Genomic DNA, 24,885 nt, shown 5'->3' on the forward strand with positions numbered 1-24,885 from the left:
TCATAATAAAGTGGGAGTAGATGCTAATAATCACACAAAGGGGATGTTTCCATGTTTAGGTTGTAATATGTGTAGGTTCATTTCACAAGGCCCATATATTTTGATAGATTGCATAGATAAAACTTTTGAAGTTCCCCAATATGTTAATTGCAATACAAAGGGTGTTATTTACATTAGTTTTTGTAACAGTTGCACTGCATATTATGTTGGTATGACTGTTAGATGTTTAAAAACTAGAATACGAGAACATCTGTATAGTATAAAAAGCAGAGATATCAATAATGCCTTATTTAAACATTCAGTAGTGTGTCCTAATTTTAAGAAATTTCTTTTCTCAGTTTTAGAAGTTTGTCATTCAGACCTTAGGGGGGGCGATTTCAGGAACTTTGTCGAGCAAAGGGAGACCTTGTGGCAGATCAAACTGAGATCGGATCGACCCCCGGGTCTTAATGACTCTATTAATATTAAATGTTTTTTGAAAAATAAAAAATTAAGCATAGATAAAAATATTATAACAGAATTTTTTATTTAGATTGTGTCTTTAAATGAATCTAATTATTTTTATTGGATAATTGGTTGTTTATTAAGTATGGGGTATTTAAATAGTGTTTTAACTGTTGTCATGTATTCTGAAGAAGTTTTTACGAAAGCGTGTATGGAGTAAAGATTATTACGCTATTTGCTGTGGTCGTGGTTCATTTTTGCTACGTGTTTGCTGAAGTCTTGTCCCAGCTCTTGCTGCTGCTTATGTTAGCCTCTTCCTTGCTGTTTATGGTTTGGTTTCTTTTTTGTGGATTATTTTAATTGTTTAATCTTTGGAACTGTTCACCCTGGGCATAGAATGACAAGGGCTTCTTGCCCAGTCAGACTTTACCTGAAAACAAATGCAAATAAAGTAAAATAAAAAATAAACTGACAGTTTGTGGGAATTCTATAATACAATGACCTTAAACCATAAAACAAGATACTGATTACATTTCATTAGACCCTTAAATGATGTTACGCTTCACTATTCCAATATTATTTGTAAGGATATCACTTGAATCATTCAGGCTGCACTTGAGTTTGTACATTAGGTTTTCTGCTTTAGCTGGCCTACAAACATTTGAGCAGAATGCAAAATATTTCCTCGCCATTGATCTGCAAAGATAAACTGTGACCCTCATAATCTTCCCCTGCCCCAATGGAGATTACTCATGCACTTTTCCTGTGGTGCTACCATAGTGCTTTGTGCACAAAGAGGATTTCATTGACTCAGTCAGCACGGCAGTGCATCTGCTGTATCTCTTCATAAGTGGCATCGCTCTTGTCTTCTGTCATCATTGTGACTACACCCCAGCCTCATTAATCAGAAAGAGGCATTCCTCACCCCAGTTCATTTTCAACCTATTGTAACATCTCCATCTTTCCCTTGTACTCCTTACATGGAGTTAGCACGGCACCACCCCAAAAAAATAGCCCCTCACTTGATTCTGATCCCTATCCTAATGTTTTGTGTAGGTTCCTGTTTGAAGATACAAAAGTGCAACAGAAAGATAATTCATTACACCATCTGGAAATCCCTACCTACAATTCCTGCACCAAGAAGCAGCAGAACAAAGAAAATCAAACTTTCATTTACACTGAGCCCAAGAGATCATCTGGTGTGCCACCCCTGTTGAAATAAACACAAACTCATAAGAATGTGAATGTCCAACAATCCTGCAATACTGCACCCAGCTATAAGTAAGAAACACCATGAACAGGGCAGTGGCACTGTTAGAATGTTGTATAAACATTACCAGATAACAATTCCTAAAATGCTGCACCATCACAATGCTATGAGCATTCCAGATCAACCCTAGAGATAAAAACTAAATTGCCCTTCTGCATTACGGCTTTAAAATCAAGTCTGCCACTAAGCCACTAACTGATATAGTTAACAAAAGAACAATAATCTAACAGTACTTAGCAACTCTTCCTTTTGGGATAATGTCATTGCCACTTGATGCATCACATTTGACTCCTCAGACATAAAATCAGATGTGAAGTTTTTCTATCTCGCTATTCATTCTTACTAATGGGTTCGGAGCAGATCCTCTGGTCCAACTTGGCCAACTGCAAAAGCTTGAGGTCTTCAACCAGCTCGAGGCCAACTCCCTATCCCATGATGCACACTGATCTTCCACCAGATCTTGTTTGGCCAGTGAATATCTTTATTTTTCTGATAAATAACTGTTTTAAATAGTTGAGCCTGTTAGTGATTTAGATAGTTAATTTAGAGTGTTAAGTCTATAGTTAAATTACGTAGATAATATTAGTGGCCATCTTTTTAGGCCTTTTTTCTCCCCGTCTCTAATTCAGTTTGTGAAGTCTATAGTTAACTTACTGAGATATTAGTGGCCATGTTTTTAGGCCTTTATTCTCTTTATCTTTAGAATCATATTGAGTGTGTGTTTATATTAAATTAGAGCCCTTCTTTTTCACAGGGCACATAGTTTAACTTAGTGTGAACTTATACTAATAGTAATAATTAGATATTAGTGGCTGTGTTTTTAGGCCTTTTTTCTCCATTTCCATAGCTTACATTGTGTGTGTTATCTGTTAAATTAGAGCCCTTCTTTTTTTTTTACAGGGCAGATAGTTTCTCTTAGCTAAAAATTTAGATTAATAGCTAAATTCTCTGAGCCTTTTTTTGTTTTACAAGGCTTTAATAGTTGGTTTAGTGTGGATATTAGTGTTAGGGCATATTTGATGTGAATTAGTACTATTAGTATTTGCTTTTTGTACTTCTGAATATTTGTCCTTGATACTATGTCTCATCAGAAGAAGGAAAACGACAAGTTTGGCTTCAAAAAATTCCCAAGATGTGGGCAAAAGATGTCTATCACCGAAAGACATAGTGAATTTGTGTACTGCTTGGGTGATGTACACCTGCAGAAAAGCTGTGCTATATGCCGCTCTTTTAGCTCCAGAGTGTTGCATGAAAGGAAAAGAAAACTCATGGATAAGGGTCTGTTAAAATTCTCTTTGCAAGAGTCGCTGGAGAAGTCTGACAAGCACTCCAAAAAGCCTTCAGAACCGGCGAAGAGTCCATCTACTTTAAAATCAGCTTCTAGTAAAGCTTTGACATTGGTTCCACAGCCTTTGGAACCGACTGTTGTTTTGGTTAGGAGCCGGTCCCTGACCTTAGAGCCGGTATCTCCTACATTCAAGTCTCCCATTTTACAGTCTGTGGCTTCGTCACATTCTTCACGAGCCTCAAGTAGACTGTCTGATTTGGATGTGGACCGTTTGGTGAAGAAGCTTCTACAGAAACCGGCACTGTTAAAACGTTTATCGACACCGACCCAGGGGGCTTTGGAGCCGACTTTAGTTCCCCCAACATCTTCTGTTCCTCCTCCGATCTGCATGGATGTTTGGAGCCGGATAGCACGGAACTGATTATCGTGGAACCCTTGGGACCGACACCTACTTCTAGGCTTTTTGGTCCTGACTGCCCTGATGTCTTTGGCACAAACCGAAGGATCTCAGAGCAGACACTCACCGGTCGGGTCTGGGGAGGATAGGAGGACCGAATTTACCTCTCGGGGCTTCGGCTCAAGTGAGTTTGGCCCAGACTTCCGGCGTGGAGCCCTCCATACCAGCGCAGACAGTTTCCATTGAATCATTGGATCTCAGAGATTCCTCTTGTTGGGACCGAGGGGCCTTAGAGGCTATGAGGAGGGCCTTGTCCACCCCAATGACCACTCAATCAGTTCTCGGCAGCTCCCTCCCAGAAAGCACCGGTGTCTGCCTCTTCATCACATGCTCCATTAAAGTGTAGAGATCCTAAGCCTCAGTAAGCCTCATTGGGTGAACCATGTTCTTCCGAGACCTCTCCATAAGCTCCCACTGAAGAGGTGCCCAGGAAAAGACTTTGGAAGATGAAGCATCGGGACTCCCCACAAAAGTCTGTCACTTCGTTTACTGACTTGGGTGAGTCAAAAGGGTCCCCCACAGAATATATCTCCTTTGCAGATATCTTAGAAATTCTTAAACAGAGGGGTGGCTGGAAATCCCTTAACCCTTCTGATGATGAGTCAGTCCTGATGAAGGGTTTTGGGTCTCAACCCTCCACCTCTTGGGTGTCTCCACCCTTTGATGAATTACTTGAATTACTCACTCGAAGGGCATGTGAGTCCCCAGACACCACGGAGTCTGCACCCAGGATGCCTAATAAATTTATAACTAGCCCTAAAGATAGAGCTCATCTTACTAAAGGAGTACCTGTTGATGCTATGGTGGTGGCAGCAGCCACCAAGAAGGAATTATTAGAGACTTCTTCATCTATTCATCCTCCTAATAGAGAATCCAGAATCATGGACAGATACAGGAAGTGTATGTTCATTTCAGCGGCCTTTGTGCTTCGATTGCTGAACTACCTCACACATTTCACTAGATTACAAAGGGATCTCCTGAAGGAGCTAGGAGACACCCTGCAGGGTTCAGTAGCTGTGGAGGTTTCAGACAAGGTAACTTCCTAGCTCTCCACTCTTAATTCGATTGTGAACTCGTCCATGCGTCTGTTATATGCAGCTATTGGTACGAGTAGACCAGCGGGTACAGGAATTGCTCTCAGGAGACATTCCTGGATGCGCGTATGTTCTTTTGTGTAATCCTTTAAGTCTTCCTTCATTAACACCCCCTTTGATGTTTCATCCCTTTTAGGACCCAAAGGTAAAGGAAACACTTACCTGAAAAAGACTGAAAGACCTTGTCTGCCGTCGGAGTACATTTTTCTACCCTGACTAGACCTTAACCCAAAGGGAGGGGAGGTGGAAAGATATGGTTCCATAAATGTCAAGGATCATTCCACTCGTGGTGAAACCCCTCTAGAGGCAGAGGGAGGGGTAATAATGGAAGACATCGCCCATGCAGCAGAGGGGGTCCGCAGAACCAGGATGACAGAGATCAGTTCTTTGGCAAGCCCTATCAGCGCTCCTGAAAGGAGGCCCAACTGTTCATCACTGGAGGCAGTCAGGGAATGCCTATCTTTGTACCTAGATGCCTAGCTAAAAATAACAAAAGACAACTGGGTACAAAGCATAATATCCAGAGGATACTCAATTCCCTTTGCCACTCCACCCCCTCTAGTAAAGAAAATCCCAGACATTCCACCCAGTCACAGGGACCAAGCATCCTTAGAGGTCCAAAGGTCGCTTGAGAAAAGAGTCATCCAGCCAGTCCCAGCAGACCAGAGAGGATCTGGAACTTACTTAATGTTCTTTTTAATTCTAAAGAAAACAGGGGACTGGAGACCTATTCTGGACCTAAGCAGACTAAACAATTCCGTAAAAAAGATGACGTTATGGATGGTCATTCTTCAGTCAATACTCCCTTTTCTGTAGAAAGACAATTGGATGTGCTCTATAGATCTTCAGGATGCGTACTACCACATAAAGATGGACAGGCCATCCATGGATCATCTATGCTTCCGGCTGGGAGCCAGCCATTATCAATTTTGCGCTCTGCTCTTTGGTCTCACTACAGCCCCGAGAGTGTTCACCAAATGTATGTCAGTAGTCACCACTCACCTGAGAAGTTTGGGTTCCAGGTGTTTCCATATCTAGATGACTGGCTCCTCACTGCCACCACCAAGCATCAACTCATTCAGGTGAGGGACACAACCTTAAATTTATGCAATCGATTACCATCAACTCAGAAAAATCTGCCTTATCGCCATCGCAACAGACCGTCTTTATAGGAGAAGAACTAAACACAGTTTCAGTGACATTGTCTGCCTCCAGAAAGAGTTTGTCTCTTATGAAAACAAATTAGACTTGCTCCCAAGGACAAAAGTCCCAGTCTCAACGGTACTCAAATTGCTGGGATTAGTGGCAGCAGCGATCATTGTCGTTCCCCTCGCTCGAATGCACATGTGAATTCTGCAATGGCCCTTTCAGGTACTTCCAATGTCATACTAAATCATCATAACGAATACGTGCAAGAAGGACCTTCGATGGTAGCTGACATCTCAACAAGTAACTTGGGGCTGTCCATTCATTCTGCCCAATCCCATGGCCACAGTGACCATGGACACTTCCTTGGTAGGATGGGGGGGGGCATTATCAGGGAAGGACAGTCCAAGGCACGTGGAAGAAACACGAGGCTCATCTGCATATAAATGTTCTAGAGATGAGAGTGGTACTTCTAGCATTTTCAAGACTCTCTACCTCTGGGAGAAATTGCAATTCAGACAGACATGTCAGTGGTCTGGTACATAAACAAGGAGTAACCAAATCTTACCCCCTGTGTCGAGAGGCCCTGAGAGTATGGCAGCGGGCAATCTCCACCCAGCACTTTCTGATAGCAACGCACATCCCGGGGAGATCCATTGTGATAGCAGACAAGCTAAGCAGGGCAATTCTTTTGCCTCATGAGTAATCCCTAAAGAAACAAGTAGCGTAACGGATATTCCGCAGGTGGGGCCAGCCTTGCTGTGATCTCTCTGGAACCCCAACAAACACAAAATACAGCAGATACTTTTCCCTACCCCCCCCCCCCCGCAGGGGGATACCCGAAGGGATGCACTGGTGCACAGTTGACCCATGGGTTTCCTTTATGCCTTTCCTCCCTTCCCTCTGATACCCAAAGTATTACAGAAAGCAAAATATCTGGGAAGGACCATAATCTTAATAGCCCCTTACTGGCTTCAGCAAATTTAATTTCCCTTCCTCCAGCCTCATCACTTGGAAGAACCCTGTATCCTGGACCCAGTTCTGGATCTGCTGACCCATTCATTGGGGCCTCTTCATCCTTCTCTTCATTCCCTCAAACTGACAGCTTGGCTGCTCCAATTGCAACAATAGCCAAGATTTAAAACCTCTCAACGGAGGCCCAACATATTATAACATCCTCTCATAAATCATCCACCAGAAAGTTATATCTTAGCAAATGGAAGAGATTTTCTTTATGGGCTTCTCAGAATGATGTTGATCCCTACCTAGATTTGATCCCATCTATGTTGGAATTTTTTACTAAACTTTTCAACGAAGGAGCTGCTGCAGCTACCATCAGAGTTCGATTAGCAGCAATCTCAGACTTCTTTCTTGGCATCCAAGGTTCTAATGTCATGTCCCATCGACTCTCTAAAGCCTTGGTTAAAGGTACCATTCATTTGAGACCACCAACCAGAGCTCCAGCTATGCCATGGAATCTAAATTTTGTTCTATCCAGAATTATATGACCTCCTTTTGAACCAACCTCATCCTGTCTTTTGAAATTAATTTCGTGGACGACCATATTTTTGATTGCTATTACTTCAGCTCAGAGGATTTCTGAGTTGCAAGCCTTGATCATCAAACCTCTTTATCTGATTTTCCATAATGACAGAGTTTGGCTCAGAACTAATCATCCTTTTTATCAAAAGTTTGTTCAGAGACAAATCTTAACCAATCCATTGCGTTGCCTGTTTTCTTTCCTAAGTACACAAATAGGATGGAACACATGCTGCACAAACTTGACGTTCACATTCAACTCCGATTTTATCTAGATAGAACAAAACAATTCAGATCATCGGATCAGCTCTTTGTTTCCTTTTTGGAGTCAAAAAATGGTGCCCCAGTGACCAAAGTAACCTTGTCAAGATAGCTATCAGATTGTATTTCCTTCATTTATAGTTCAGAGAATGCTCCCTTACAACATAAAATAAGGCCCACTCTACTAGAGCTGTTTCAACCTCATTAGCTTTTTCTGCAAGGTTACCATTAGATTCTATTTGTGCAGCAGCTACCTGGTCAAGACCTCATACCTTTATCACTCTTTACAAAGTAGACTAGGTCTCCAGGGACAGGACCTCCTTTGGTTCCACAGTTCTGAGGAATATTCTTCTGTGACCCACCTGAAAAAGGTGGTGCTTGGGACGCTACCCATCAGTAAGAATGAACGGCGAGATAGAACAAGTTCACATAAAGAAGTTATGTACTCACCATAACATTCCATGTGAGTTGTTCATCTCGCCTTCATTCTTACATCCCACCCTCCAACCCCCATCCAGTCAACTTGAGGTCCTTCACCTTTCTTATATGGTGCATTGTCTCTTATCCAGCTCTGAGTGGCATATTAATACTAGTAGGTAGTCAGTTGGCAGCAAACAATATCTGAGGGAAGATCAGGGTGCATCATGGGATAGGGAGTTGGCCTCGAGCTGGTTGAAGACCTCGAGCTTTTGCAGTTGGAAATGTTGGAGCTGAGGATCGGCTCCCAACCCATCAGTAAGAATGAAGGCGAGATGAACAACTCACATGGAACGTTATGGTGAGTACATAACTTCTATTTTGTACTATAGAAACTGAAGATAAAGCACAATAAACGGAGCTTAATAAAAGATTTTTTGTCTTTGGCACTATTACTAAAACATGACTGTTAGTTCCTAAGTGCATAAACAAAGAGTGATATCTTAGGGATACACACATGATCAAGCTATGATGGACGCACTTTAGTGTGTTAGTGCACCTCTCTCTCCCAATCAGAAAAGGAAATCTTGAAGACTGAATCCATATTGCAGTTTTTACATCATTTACTGCATTACTTTTTTATGTGAGTATTTTTACCTTTTTAGCACCATTCTGTTCACAAGTCAAGTCATGTCCGTCCCTCTGCAGGAATTATGGCAGAAATCACCAAGAATGTTGTTGGGGACATTAAGTATATTAAAGAAGCATTAGAAGTCCTTGCCAACGCACTTCAGTTGAATGCAGTAGTAGTGCGCAAATCAAAGATACTACAGTCAACCATGAATCCCAGCTTCTGCACATCCATTAGACATTTACAACACAACAATTCGAAATATCTCTCAGCAGAGAGCACATTCAGCAACTTGATGTCAACTTCACACAAATTCTGTCCTCAGTGGCCAATGTGGATAATAAGATTGATGACCTGCAGAAGAGGGCTCCCATGAAAAATAAATTAATATTAGGGCTACCAGTAAATGCAGAAAGTAGTGCCCCAAGGCAGTTTATCGCCAGTAAAATTTAGAAGTTTTATAGGGGGAAAAGCTAGCCCTATGATAGAACATGGCCATTGAATTACTTCAAAGGTGAGACACAAGAAATATCCCAGACCTGGACAGGGATTTTATATTAAATAAAGTCAGACTGCTGAGAACTGATGTCAGAATAGCAGGTGTACGGATGGTCCTGGACTACAATACCACCACATTGTTTTCAAAATGCAAACCTTTTGCACCATATTTGAGATACTTCAGAGAGAAGGGCTTTGCTGTACAACTTCCTGGCAATCTCGCACATCTCCAGTGGTAGCCAAAACAACAACTGCATCATATTGGAGGAAGTAGAGAAATCACTGACATCTCTCCATGATGCCAAAAGGAAGCTTTTCTTAGAAGTTGCTAATGCAGGGAGCAATACACCACAATCTGCAGGTATATCTTAAAAAGAAAAAAAGAGTGAGAGAGAGAGAAAGGCCATAGATATCATCCCCATTCTGATAGTAAAGCAGACATAAAGAAAACAGCACAACCATCAAGGAAGTTCTCACAAAGCTCTTGTGTTCCTACTACTAAAAAAATACCTTCTTTATTTTCTCTGCCTAGTGGTGAAGACAATAACTCCATAGAGATGGGCACATTTGGCCTGGAGATTAAAATCTCAGAATTCTAATCCATTGATGCCTCCTGGGATGATGCGGTGAGTAAATCTGTCACAGTATCACAGGAAAGTGATAGGCCTTACTTCCTTCCCAGTGAATGAATTTTCATCACAACAGAGCTGTATTATCTAATCTTGCTCACTCTGGTGGGCCTTGGCTACAGCTGTTAAAATGAGAAAAGTAACCCCCTCCTCCTTTATTTTCACCTCTTGCTTTCAGATAAATATACCAATGACTTTGATTGTAAGCCATAGGGTTTCCTGCCGCCTGAATGGTTAACACTGAATTCCTGCATTCCTCCTTGCATGCTTTATTGTTTTTTTGACTATATCATTCTGTCAAGCTCAGCATACCAGGTCAGATATACCTACTGATTAAATACTGTACCATAGATCTATGGTTCTTACTAATCTGTTTTGTTAATGGTATTGGGGATGTTCTAACCCAGTGGAGATGGTATAAGGGCCTGTTTTATTTGGCTTATATCGAATCCTGCTGGCTGTTATTTGTTAATGCATGAAGCTAGTGCTCTTCCCTTGTATAGGTTTATTTTGCAGTATGCATTTTTCTTAGTGGTGTAACTGTCCTATATGCACAACTAACTGCTACCTTGAGTGCTAACCTTTTAATGTTTAACATGATGTGTATTTATGGTGTTGTTGGTCTTTTGCATGTAATTACTGATGTGTTCTTTTTTCTCTTTACATATCTTGTTTAACCCCCTCCCCGCCCTGCTCTGTCTTTATCATCCAACTTTCCTGATTTCCTTTGGCTTAGCTATACTGCAAAGCTGGACCTTCATGGGAAAACCAGGTTGGTAATTATACCATTTGTGATGTACACAGTTGCTGTCAGTGTTCATTAATCTTCAGGAGACAGTAGAGTTTGTATGAAGCACATTATAATATTGTTAAAATGTTTCCTTCTTGTTAAGTATGTTAGGTCTTTTAGCAGCTTGACTGGCCAGGAGCTGCTGGTTTGGGTTTTTGGTTTTTCACCCGCACAGCTTCCTGATCTTTTTTTTTCTCCACAATTTTTATAGAAGTATCGCTAGTTAGGACTAACTTTTTTTTACCAAAATTTCTACTAAAAACTAACAGTATAATAGAGGTTGTATGTACTATTTTGTCAGATAATACATCCATCCAATTACCAAGTCGCCCAATACAAATGGGAAAGATACAAAACATTTTACTAGGTGCAAGGGCTCACATCTCAAAAGCTGATCATTAAAAACTACCAGAAAGAAACCAAGAGTTAAATATTACAACATTAGCTATTAACAGCAATTCCCAAACATCCAACCCCCTAAAAATTAGTGAAGAGTGTACATTTAGGCAAACTTTTTCCTGTATGAACTTGACTTTACCTAGGAGGATGTACAGACAATTAAGCTACGAGTTATTGCTTTGGAAATTTCCTCTACAATTGAGAACCTAGCGTCAGGTAAAGCATGTGGTCTGGACCACTTAACACCAGATGTTTATAGAACTTTTAAAGAGACATTGGTCCAGCTCCTAAAAGCATTCTTTGAAGAGAATGAAGCCTTGGTGGGGGGGGAGGAGTACCACCATGTTCTTATGTTTTCCAAACCTCAAAAAGATGAAATCTTTTCTCAGTAGTTATCATCCTATCTGATTACTGAATTTATAGGCAAAAATGTATGCTAAAGTCTTAGCTAACAGGTTGATAACCATTCTGACTAGTGTAATATCTCAGTTTCAGCAAAACTTCTTATCTCAGTTTCAGAAGGGCTTCATCAAGCATAGAACAGGCAGTCCCAACTTGATTAAAATGTGGCTGAATATGCAGACCCAGTGCTGGCATCACAATATCATTACAGCTGCCATTCTTACTGATTTTAAAAAAAGCTTTTGACTCTTTCCTGGAATTATTTTATAGCAGCTACTGCAGTCTCTGGCATTCTCTACTTCCCCTATTTCCATATGTAAATTATTATATAAAAATATAATAATCCCTCTGCACAGGTAGTTGCATCTCAGGCCTGTGCTCCCAGTAAGGGCAAGAGACAAGGCGTCCAGTTTCCCCTCTAACTTTTTAGTCTTGTTTTACCAAATTTTAAATTCTGTATCTGGGGTCAACTTTAACACAGTAAGTGTTAAGGCTCAGAAAGATTGAGGCTATTTCTACAAGGTTTGCAGATGAGTGAGTAGTTTGGATGTCACAACCCCAATTAAATTTCAAGAAAATTATGATTTGATTCAGTTATTTAGAAACTCTCACTGGATTCCAACTTAATCTGTACCAAACTCTCTTATTCTCTCCATCTGAAAAGGATCCAGTTTGCTTCCTTTTGCCGAGCATAATCACTGGAATATTGCTTTTGAGTGTATATAGCTTGATACTAAAATGACTGTTGAGCCTTAAAAATTACAGAAGCAATCTATTATTTTGGGATAAAATTATCTTTTGGAAGAAATCATTATCTCCTTTCCTGACCAATGTCAGACTAATCAGGATGTACATCCTACCCAAAACTCTATATTTGATGAGACACCTTCCTCATATGTACACATTTGTTTATCCTGTGAAGTTCCAGACCCTCACTTCCAGTGTTTTTTCGGATAAAAATCATTCCTATATAAACAGGAAAAAAATGTACTCCTTAAACACTGGAGAGTCTTAGGACTTCAAGTTTACCAAAACTATAAAGAAGTGAGTGGTAAATGTCAATTCATTTGTTCAAGACTTCACCCCGGCCAATTTGACTCTTTTTAGAAACAGCATGGGTAGAGACTACATTACAAGGAAATGTCTCCTGATGCCTACAGAATCTGGGACCATTCTGAGGGTGGGAACTTTAGGTGATAAGCAAAGTGTTCCAGTGAGGACCCCCATTGCATAATGAGACTCTCTGAGATGAGACTGGAGACCCTCAAAGATTTCTTAATAGATGGGTAAGCCAGGTATTGGATTAATTAGACCAACATGGGCTTTTTATTTTTGATTGACATCTGGGACACCAACAATGAGTAGTTAATTAACTTCACAGTCTTGCAAACACATTTCAAAGATTATAAATTCTTATGGTGGCCATACTTACAATTGCAACACATGCTTGGGTACTGTAAGACCCTCAGTGCAATTAGACTTGATGGTTTAACTACTAAACAGTACAGCAATCATTGTTGAACATTGTAATGTATAAAAACCTTGACAAGTCTCAAGGGGATTATATGAAGAAAAGTAGTCTGATTTATGTGGGAAATTAACTGTCTAATTTTGGTTTAAAACTGTATTCAAACAAATCTGTTTAGTTTTGGTATAAAATTGTACCTAAGCAAACATCTCCCCCATTATTCCATCCATCTATCAGTGCATAATGTTTAAACTGCTATATCAGTACCCTCTAGAGGGTATATGCATGGGGACTGTCATCCTCTTGCTATTGGCATTGCAACTTTCCATCCACAGATTATTCGCATGTGGTATGGTCTTGCCCAAAGATTAATGAAATTTGGCAGACTGAAACAGAAATTTGTCTGTGGCCTATGAAAACTGAATTGATTCAGGTAGATGTTATTATTTTATGGCTAAGGGGGTTCTTTTGCACTGAGCGTAAGTGGAATAAAATAATTTTGTTCCACTCTTGTAGGTTTCATTTCATTTTTAAATGCTGGAAACATAAAAATAAGTAAAAATAAAGTAAATATCTAGATATTTTTTAATTTTTGTATTTTGGATGTAAAATGCTTCCTCCAACACCATTTTCATATACTAACAGCAACTTTGAAACATTAGGAGGAGGAACTCTTTTACATCAAAAATATGTAAAAAAATGTAGTAATAAAAAAAAGTAAGTAAATAAAATACAACAATTTTACAAACAGCACATTCTCTTAAGCGCAATAATGCCCTCCAAGGTGTGTATTATTGTGGAAATAGCACCTTTTCAGCGGTGTAGAAGCCCTCCACCTGCAACGTTGGGCCTCAGAACACCTCTGAGTGGGCGTTATTTCCTCAATAACATACACCCTTTTGGGCATTATAGCTTCTTAGCATCTTATAGACTTTGTAATTTTTAGTATTTGCATTATTTGTTCTGTACATCTTCAAGTGCATTTATCAAAGTTTTCCTATTAATTTGGCAAGGTAGAGAGTTATTGGTTGCTAGGTAGTATGAGATGCACCAGTTTTGGTATTGTTTCTTTACTTGTCATCTTTGACGTTGCAGCTCTCTGTTATGGTTGTTGATTTATATGGTTAAATTTGTGGTGAATATTTTCTATGCCAAATAAAGTTATTGTTTAAAATAAACAAAGACTGATTTCTTAACATAAAACAAAGGCTGTTATCTTATCAGCCATTACTACAGTACCAGTGTTGTTGTAATAAGTGTCACTTACTTGATATTTTAGAAATGAGTCAGATCAGAGTGGCAAAATCAAATGTGTATAAACTATGAAATAAGCTTATACGTTTAAATACACAGTGACTCAGATGTGTTCTAAACTGAAAATTTATATAAAACGTCCATTAATATTAGAAAAAAAATCTTAAATAGATGTAGTAAAATATATATGAATACATTCTATAGCCAATTTATTTTGGGAGACTAAAAATGAGAAAGCTAAAGAACTCCTAACAACATTTAATAAAACCAATACCTTGTCTTCCTACTTTTATTATATAGTTTAGTTTATTTTTATTTTAGTTTGTTTACAGGGGTAGTACACTGATCACTGTAGACCATTTGCAGGCCCAGCCCAGGTGAAGAGATTCACCAAAAAAGAAAATAAATTCACAAACACAGATTAATCATAGAGGGCAGATAATCCCATAGACAATAGATAAATAATATTAACAGAGTGTAAAATTAAATGTGAATTCATTTTAGTAGTAAATACAAGAGGAAAGCAACAGCTGAGAACAGAGTATCAAAGTAGAAGTGTGATGCAGGTGATGAGGGATTTAGGTTATGTGCCCAGTGGAAAAGTAAGCAGAGTCAGATTTTTGATGAAGATGTGTTTTGAGCTGAGCTGATGTATCATAAATTAAAGATACGTAACACAGAAATGTATTTTTCAAAAATATCCTATGTTTTATAAACATGCTACATCCTGTAGCTGTAAATTTGCTTATCTTCTGGTTTGTGCAGCTAAACTCTTTTATTTTTAGAGAATATAACTGTTTTCCAGTTATCAGAGTCTGAATGTTTCTTTAAGGATAAATAATTCCATTCTGTTGACTTAGCCACAGGAATAATATCAGTGTTATTAATGAAAGGCACATCCTCTTCCACCTTTTAAAAATTGATTGCACCTGAAAGTAGAAAACAAATCTGCATTCTGGTGGAATACAGGAGATGTTTTGTGATTTTTAAGAAGTTTCACAAAGGGACCTCCATACTGTTTTCTTCCTTGCTTATGTTTGTATAGTCATTGTCAACTCTTACGTAATTGTTTTGAATTTTGACACCAAAATTGCTCCATGTTTTTTAACATAATCTCTTTGTTCACTCTCTGTTCAAATAAGATATGAAGATTATAGCTCTTGTGTATAGCATTGGGTTTTGTAGATAGCCTTCCCAACAACTGATAACCTCATTTTACTCTTAAGGGCATTCCTTTTTGCAAGTTAATAGTTCTGGGCAGCCAGATGGCAAAAATATTAACTATGTTTTCCCTACCATTTTCTGGCAATTCATATATTCTTATATTGTTTCTGTCAGATATGTTCTCAAGATTTTCCAGTTTGTCAAGAAGAAAAGTATTTTGCTTCAATAAAAAAAAAATATATATATATATATATATATATATATATATGTGTGTGTGTGTGTGTGTGTGTGTATATGTATATAAAATCAGTCTTTAACTCCTCTTCTTTTAATGCTCTGTCAGCATCATTTACAGAAGTACTGTGGCATTGTTGTGCCTTTAGTCTCAGTCAGCTCCTTTCTCAACGTCTCAGTCTGGTGAACAGTTTCCTTGAATAGTGTCCATTTTGCTCTGAGAGCACTCAGTCTTAAGAAATAAATCCTGAAGAGGTGCAAAGGTTTGCAGAATGTCCTTGTTAACAGAGGAATTAGTCTGTACATTGTTTTTCAACTACTCATTCTGCTTCACAGATGTAAGCCACCATCAGATGAGGAAAGAATAATGACATCATTCAGAAAGAAGCCTTAAATTATAACCAAGATTAATTAAATAGTCATATTTTGAACAGCTAAGCAAAAGTCCAGGCCAAATATGGTCTGTTTCCTTTGAACATACTGAAATTTTTAGGAACTTGAATAATCACGTATCTGCCTAGAACTAATGTAAGAAGATATCAGTATTATTGGTTCATGTTTCTGTCATTGACTGGAGCTTGGTTCTGCTCCATAAAAGGATGTTTATTGCATTTCATTATTCTCACACTTCATGTTGGTACTTCTTATTCAGTCTACTTGGCTCCAACTTTCAGTCCAATATCTGGCCCTTTGGCTTGATGTAGTTTCCAGATTTGTATATCTTCATTAAGCATGTTGCCTAATATCCACTTATCTTTACAACTGATATTTCCATGTTCATAGCTGGACAAATGTATTCTGGTGGCTCCAGTATGGGATTTTTTTTTTATATGGTCAACTTTTGGGGGTTATGTCTAAACTAATGCATGTAAAGTAAAAAAAAGGGCAGAGCCAGCAAACGTTGATCCAAGTAGATCCAAATTTATTGTGACAGGTTAATAAACCTACACATTTATGTTACAGATCGGTTTCGGTGGAAAAAAACACAACCTTCTTCAGTGTAAAACCACTGAAGAAGGTTGTGTTTTTTCCACCGAAACCAGTCTGTAACATAAATGTGTAGGTTTGTTAACCTGTCACAATAAATTTGGATCTACTTGGATCAACGTTTGCTGGCTCTGCCCTTTTTTTACTTTACAGAGTTTGCTTGAGGGCCGTGCATTTGCCCACCGGGCAGGAATCCTTTTTTGCTAAACTAATGCATCCCATTAGTCTTTCTGACTCCAGGGAGGGTCTGTGCCAAACATTCCCATCTTACTGTGGCACTACACAATCTTACAGACTCTGCCTTTACTTTGCTCCAAATTTTGAGCCTTATACTGGAGAAATTCTAGTGGTTACAGTAGTTCATCTGCATACTTTACACCAGTAGACTAAGCATCTTATAACCTCCATCTTCCTGTCTTGAATACAGAAATCATGCAAATGAATTGGAGGCAGTGGCTAACTCCATCATGTCTGTCAGTAAATGTGCTGTTCCAAGAGCTTCCTCTGATTCTGTTCCTTTCCAAAGACAGGTATTTGGTTATATAATTTTACTAGGTGTTGTCTCCATTCAGGGTGATCGGGCATCCTTCCAGTCCTTCATCCACATCAGCTTTTTGAGCTTGCTGGTGTTGCAAAGCTTACTCCATGTCTTCTCTGCCGGTGTTTGAAAGCAAGAAATGCATATTCAGAGTGACAACTCCATGGTGAAGTTCTAAATCAACAGGCAATGAAAACAAATGCAATTCTTTTGTGCCTCATTGTTAATGTTTGGGGCTGGGCTGTTTGTACTCCTGATTCTTATGATTAGAGTCTCCATCCTAAATTTATCACCCTTCTTCTGTCTATGGGGTAGTGTGGTACTGGCCTTTTTTTAAAGTAGACAGTGCAAAGTCACAGCTTTGTAAGGCAGGAAAATGGTCCAAACCCCCTTTCCTTCTTGTGGAGCAGGAGGTTCATATATACCTTTCTGCTGATTCATCTTCAGAGGATTCTTGTGAAGATCCTGCAAAGGAGTGGCTGAGTGATTGCTGTGATTCTCATTCCTTCAGCAGCAGGTATCTCAGACACCACTCTACCCTACACATGTTTAGTAATAACCCTGACGAAGTTTTTTGATGACCCCTTCACTGTCCCTTCTGAATATGCTGATGTGATGCATCTTTATGTTTTGCCTCTGAGGCTGTAATAATTTTATCATTTGGGGTTTTCAATAGGGAATAAAGAGTTCTTCTGTCAGCATGATATGATTTCAGCTGGACTGTATACTTAACAAAGCTTGCATTTCACTGTCTGGACATCTGTTATAGAATGTGGTCCATAAGTATTGTATTACTTCCTTGAACTGTCCAGCAATAGTCTGGCCTACTGCATGGTTAACTTCGACCTCTCTGTTATTTCAACCTTTCATGTCCTCCTTGAAAGAGGCCTTGGCCTTTCTTACTTTTGTTAAGAAATTTGTCTGTAGGCTGTTTTTCTTTGACTACCATTTCATAGCCTGCCCCCTTCATGGAGCTATCATTAGGATGTAAATGTTGTTATCAGCACCTAGTACTTCCACATTGTGTAGTCCTGTGTTACTGTGTTCTCAAGTTTTAGTCAAAGACCACTATACTTTTGGTGACATCACTTTTGCAAGTTGTAGATATGAATTTTAGGCCTTGTGGTATGAAGAACCCTATGTATGATATTCCATAGGGACAGGACTGTCCTCCACATGACTCTTGCTTTTCTTTCCTGTATTCTTTTGGAATTTACCTTTAAGCAAGCTAGCAATCTGCCAACTTAGTTCTTCACCCCACATAACTCCACACATACCTCTCAACTGTCCAAATTTTCACAGAATGTGTAGATTTTTGCCACATATTTTTGGTTTGTCCCTCATAAAATTGGTCGTTTTCTGGCAAACCATCATGGCTTGACGTCACTAAATAATGACAGATATTTCAGTTTTAGACTTCATAGCCTTCAGAAAATGCATGCTAATGTAACATCTGAGTTTATAAGGGCAATATTTTAAATCTGTTCCTGATTTTGGGCATTTGTTCCCCCATTATTTTTGGCTTTGTCCAGATTTTCTTGTGCTTTGAGGTTGAGAGGTTTGCCTCACAAACTGGATGTCATATGAGCTTTGATGTATTATTTTAGTTGTAGATTTCCTTGTCAGACTACCAAATGTCTTTTTAGCCTCCATTGTAGGTCCAGATCCAGGACTAGGTAACCTAGACAGTTGCCTAGGGCCTTTTGGCTGAGGAGGGGTTGCCACTGGCCAGGATGCTGCCACTACATTTTATTTTTAATTAAAAAAAAAAAAAAAAATCCTTTGTTTTTTTCAGCTTTGCAGCATCCTTCTTTAAGAATGCACTCTGGGTAGCAACACATCAGTGTGGCTGATGCATGCATATTTGTTGATGCTGCTTTTTTTCAGAGCATTCTTCTTTAAGAATGTACTCTTCATATCGACACATGGGTATTTCTTGCTGTTGCTTCAAAGTTCAAATTTCAGTTCCTTTTGCACAGATATTTATTGATGCTGCAATTGCTGCTTCAGTTCCACTCACGCAGAATGTAAAGTTGCTTACTTGGTTCCAGTAACCGTTCCTTTTTCTTCAGAAGAGACAAGATAGATGCCAGTAAGGTGTGTGTGTGTGTGTGTGTGTGTGTGTGTGTGTGTGTGTGTGTGTGTGTGTGTCAGAAAGGGGTAGGGTTTGTATGTGTCTGTGAGACACTGGTAAGGGGTAGGTGTGTGTGTGTTATGGATGGCAGGTTAGTTAATTAACATGCCGAGGCTCAAAACTGTACCTTAGTTACAGAAAACAACAGACTTGATCATCTACATCAGCTACCAATCTTTTTGCCTCATATTTTTGGTCTGTTCCTCCTAAAACTTGTGGTTGTCTGGCAAATCATTAAGGACTGGGGTCACTAAATAATGACAGGCATTTGGATTATAGGCTTTATACCCATTATAAAATGCATGCTGATGCAAAGCATGTTATTCCATCAACTTTCTAAGTTTACAAGAGCAGTAATTAAAAGGGTGTCCCTGATGTTAGGATCTTTGTCCCCCCATTGTCATAGGCTTTTTCCAGAGTTCTTATGCTAATAAGTTGAGTTTTAATGCGGTTTTCAAGAAACTGAATTTCAAGAGAAAAGAAGTTTTTACTGTTACTCGTGCCAAGTCTGTTTTCAATTTGCAACAGTTTTCTTTAGCAAATGACCATCAATTTGAAAATCGTGTTAGTAGCACAAGAGGTAGTATACTTGCCACTATGTCAAATGCTTTTTCTGCATTATGATCCACCAATAACAGTTGTATTTTCTTACATTCTGCTCCCCCTTGGATCTTCAGTGTTCTGTTAATATTGTCAAATGTTTGCCTCCCCTCCACAAAACCACACTGATCCATATCTGTCAATTTTGATATCACTTTTCTGATGGATCTTTACCCTCTTTAGGTATTACCATTACCACCACCTTCTTCCAGGATGCTGGTACTTCTCCTCTTAAAATAATGTAAAACAAAACCTTCCAAATCTTTATTAGTTTTTTTTACCTCCTAGCTTCTAAACTTCCACAGTAATACCCTTTATTCCTGGGGACTGTCCTGTAGATTGTTTAAACATAACCATTTTTATTTCATTGTGTCCTATCCTGTTAGTAATTGAGCCTCATCTACCTCTCTCCTTAGCATATTTAATTCTTCCATAAGCATTTCCATGTGTACCTTTTCTTGATTACCATAGTTCTCTGCTTTATATAAACGTTCATAACATTTTCAAAGTATGTCTAATACTTCTACTGGATCTCTTGTTATAAGCTCCCTAAGCTTGGGGACAACCCTTTCTACTTTCTGTTGCCTGAGTCATTGTGCTAAAAGTTTTTATGCTCTAGAATTATTATCAAAAAACAGTTGCGTAACCACAGTCTTCATATTATCGAGGTAATCTCTTATTTTTTGTTTAGCATTCTCCAATTGCTCCTTTTTTCTTGTTCTTAGAAATTCTTCCTGTTTTGCAATACTTTAACATTTGTCAGTCCCTCAAAATAATTCTTGTTACTTCTTGACCATATGTTCCTTTCCTTTATTTCTACCCTAGTTTTCAACTCCATTTTAAGTTTATCCCACTCACTAGCTATATTTTCAGAATAAATTCCTAGCATCTGCTTCTCTTTGCCCATATGGAATTTGCAAGCAGCCATATTTCTCTGCAGCTGAATGTCACTTCAGCCATGTGTTCCCAGTCAAATGTACCACAGGGAAATGTCTCATTGCCTAGGTGCCTTAACCCTGCTCAATTCTTTCCAGGTTCGTCTCCTGTAGCATAGCTTTTTGCACTTCACATTTTTTAATATAGTCCACTACTCTTTCTTTCTTATATTTATCTTTAAGACCATTCTGATTGAAAGACATTACATAAAGCATCATTTTTTATATAGTTATTACCACATTTTATGTATAACTGATTTTTTGTTAAATGTCTAGTTACACCTTTTATGTTACATGCATGTACTGTTCGGCAGGTTGATCTTTTATACAGTTGTTTCTTGTCATATCCATTTGAGCCTATGCCACATCTTACATAACTTTTTTTTTTTTGAAAGCACTCAAACAGAACAGACAACCCCCTACCCCCCTAAAACATATTAGCTTAACACGCAATACTGTCTACATCTTCAAATATTGAAGTTTTTGCTTCCTAATAAGAACAAAAGTTCTAAGTTGATAGCCACACTGACAGGTTAGAGTTAACAAAAAAGAAAATCATGCTGAGACACTTGGTACAGTCTCTGCTATTAGTAAGTGATGTTTGATTTTATCTGTCTGTATAGCTCTCCCAGCTGAGAAGACACTTGAATGTTTTCAGTAAACACTTTCTCCAAGCCATTTCATTTATCAATTTGTCTTCTAGTAACGTGCACAGCAGACACAAAACTGCTAAGGATACCTTATTTATTAGAAAAATAGCCTTATAATAACCAATATTACTTTTCATTTACATGCTTTCTAATAAACTTGTTACTGCATAATGTCTAGGGTCTTAACCCAATCATTTCCCTATGTAAGTGTGGGAAAAAGCATGCTGATTTTTCTTTTGTCATACTCTCTTAACCAGACCCCCCTCCCCCATTTTTTACATTGCAGTACCTACATTTCTTAAAACTGAACAAAAAAAATAGAGAAGAAGGGAGAAAAAAAGCACCTGTTTATATTAGTATCCCCACTGCATTTCAAAAACTGAGAAAACTTTACTTGTCTAATTGGTTTTGTCTTGTCTTTAAAGCCCTCGCAGCTGGGAAAACCTCTGATGGATTTCAGAGAACATTATGTCCTAGCCAATTTCTCTTTTTTTTTCTTTCCCTCAGCCAACATCCTTCCACCAGACAGTCTTCAGTTTCTTTTTATCAGATTGTCTCCATGGAGACAATGAGAAGGAAACAGACAGTTTCTCTTTATTAGATTGTTTCCATGGAAACGTGAAGACCAGCTGCTGACTTGCTACTAAGAATACATGCATTTGCTAGGAAAAAAGCCTCATAGTATTCAGTATTCTTTTTCAATTACTTGTCGTCTCTTAAAACTAAACAGTCTAAGGTCCTTAATACTGCTATTTCCCCATGCAAGAATGAAACAGAGCACATTAATTTTAACTTTATCATGCCTTTTTAGCCATTTTTTTTACATTGCATTGCCTTTATTTCTCAAAATTCTACAAGAAGAAAGAGAGAAGAGGAGAGAAAAAGAAAGACAGCAGTGCCCATTTACAGTCCCCATTATACTTAAAAATAGCATGCAAAGAAAACCATACACCACAAATACTGTATTATTAAGAAAAGAAAAAGTTTTCCTTACTTAGTTAGCTTTCTCCCATCTCTTCCTCTCCCTAAAGCATTTTTTCGAACATTAATGACATGAAGAGTCCCCCACAAATCCAAGAAATTTTGAAAAAGTCCAATATTTCCAGATCTTCTTGTTCTGGCATATTTCACAAATACAATTATTGCATTGTAATCCCATATTCAGTTGCTAATTTTACTACTGTTATTCTCCATCACCCAAATCCTGTGTCTGCTTCATTTCCAATGTACTCTCGATTCTTCTAGTTGACTCTCGTGCTGCCTTCTTCCTTCTCTCCAACATTTTCCATTGAAATACTGGAAAAGGCTTCCTAGGTGCAGTCTCTCTGTGGTCTTTCTTACCAGAAGAATTAGAAGAAGAATATCTTTCTGTTTCATGGCTCACTTCTTGTTGGACAAACGTTTGTGTTTTCTCCTTAGCATGCACTTCATCAAAAAATTATTTTTATCCCTCCAGGGAAGAATACTTTAAAGACAGCTGGATACAGCAGTTTGAATCTTACACCCGTGTCTCAACATTCCCTGATAGTGGAATGAATTTACTCCTTTTTTGCCTGGTGTACTGTGAGTAATCATTCTCCACAAACACTCTGCTGTCACCCACTTTTAGTATTTTTCCTTCTGCCACAGTTTTGTCACAGTCAACTCCTTCTGCTAGTAGAATTGCATCTTTACTATCAAAGGTCTAGATAACTTTCTTATAGCTAGGTTTGGAGCATGCACACAATGTGCCCTTTCAACTAACAACTCCTGCTGTGGACTACCAGTCCAGTTGCTTATTTGTGCTTTCATAAAATTAATGCAGTCTGTTCCTTCCAGCTTCTCCGATATAGTTGAAAATCTCTGGTTTTCCCTATGTGCTCTGCCCTCTAATTCTATTATTTTTTTTAAATATCTCTTCCTGAGCTGTCTTGTATTCAGCCAGCCTTTTCTTAATTTCAACCACTGATTTTTGCAGCTTTACATCTCATCTGAATATCTGTTTAAAGCTTCTTCCATTTTTTTCCAGCCTTTTGTTGGTTGTGTTGATATACTCCATCAGTGTTTTGTTTAGTTTAACCAGGTCTGTATGCAACTGTCTTATATCCTCCTGTAGGTTACTGGAAGTCATGTCTGAAGGTTGCATTGATGGTGTAGGCTGATTTTGTGTTTCTTGCGCATTTAATAAATTTTTAGGTTAAGTGCTGGCATAATGACTGCAATACTCACCATAGTCTGAAAGTTTTTTGTATAGTATCTCTCTTTATATTTGTTGTTTGATGTAACATTGGGCCATTATTGTTTTTTCCAGCTCTGGGAAGCTAACAAAGTTTATGGATCCTCATCTGTGTCACTGAAGCGTGAAGTGGATGTGTTATTTCAACATAATGACATCATTGTTTTGGCTCCTGACAGCAGAAACCAAGTCCAGGTAAATGTTTCATTTCCATTTTACTCCTGCACTGCTATAAGAACTTAGTAAAAGTGAACCCAGACAGTACTCAATGTATTTCATTTCAGCAGAGAATGTCTTGTTTTTCATCATTGACAAGCTTATATATTTCTTTCAACCCCCCCCCCCCCACCTTGCACTTCCTCTCTATTGTACACACACATTCATGTGCATTACATGTGTGTGTGTATTTTGGTGCCAAAACAGTTATGACTGAGTGTACCCTCTTTAAGCAAATGGTATATGCAGCTCCATATGGAAATATTAGCACTCAGAATGCCAACACACTGGGAAACAAATGATAAAAAATGTAGGAGAAGAGCAAATCCCAAACATTGCTGAAACTTTGAACTTCTTTTTCCAAAAGGGCAAGCATTGCAAACTCTGTATATATTGACTCCAAGATTACCATACCTTGGAGAAAGGGGAACATATCAAGAAATGGCCATCTCAGACTTAGTTTATTTAAGTCTGTCTTTTCAGCCATTCTTCCTCTGTGTTTCTAGTTTTGCTCTAGTGGTTCGCTGTGTTACAAATGGTTACCAGTCCATCCTATTCACTATGACCCAGTGCATACTATATCATGCTGTCACTGTACATCCACAAAGAAAGATAAGTTTTGTGGACCAGGCAAAGTTTTGTTTTTAATCCTGTAAGACAAGTTGGTTTTGCTGTGCTTATGACTGCCTTTTATCTTTGTATAGTGATAGCTGGCCCACATATACTATGAATCTCATTCCTCTACACAGCCACCCTCAGTGGTGCCAAAACTTGCTTTCAGTGTTTTGTTTATTGTAGCCGCCTTTAGCCTCGAGCCATCCTGCTGGTATTCATTAGTGTTTTGCAGTATCACGGTTTTATTCAGTAATGGCCTGTACAGTGTTTCTGTCATATTTGAAGCACATTACTTCTTCTTTTGCCTCCCCGGGGTACTGTTTCTTTCTGTCTCTCCTTTTTTTTAACACCTTTATTAAATCATCACTTAAGACATAGGCGAACATACTTCAACAGAAAAGAAAGCAAATAATATTACATTTTTTTCCATTTACATGCATTGGACATCACAAATCTTTTCTTTCTTTCTTTGTAATTATCATCCATCCAACATTATATAAATCACTCAGAACTGTGACCAGCAAGTAGATGAATGTTCCTGCTATACAAACAAAAGAGCACTTATAAAATTCATCCACCAGCATACACAGGAACCAAAACGGCAGCAGCT

General features: G+C 38.6%; 1 protein-coding gene across 1 annotated transcript in view; it reads left to right on the forward strand.

Annotated features, from left to right (window-relative positions):
• Window positions 1-24,885, forward strand: part of APAF1 (apoptotic peptidase activating factor 1) — a 2,040,921-nt gene that overhangs the window by 989,391 nt on the left and 1,026,645 nt on the right. Inside the window, exon 19 of the mRNA XM_044087206.1 lies at window positions 23,520-23,639. Within this exon, the coding sequence (XP_043943141.1) occupies window positions 23,520-23,639 (120 nt within the window). The remainder of the gene's footprint in view (window positions 1-23,519; window positions 23,640-24,885) is intronic.

This window comes from Protopterus annectens, chromosome 11.part0 (genome assembly GCF_019279795.1).
Source record: "Protopterus annectens isolate FY-2018-M chromosome 11.part0, PAN1.0, whole genome shotgun sequence".
In the NCBI taxonomy this organism is placed as follows: Eukaryota; Metazoa; Chordata; order Ceratodontiformes; family Protopteridae; genus Protopterus; species Protopterus annectens.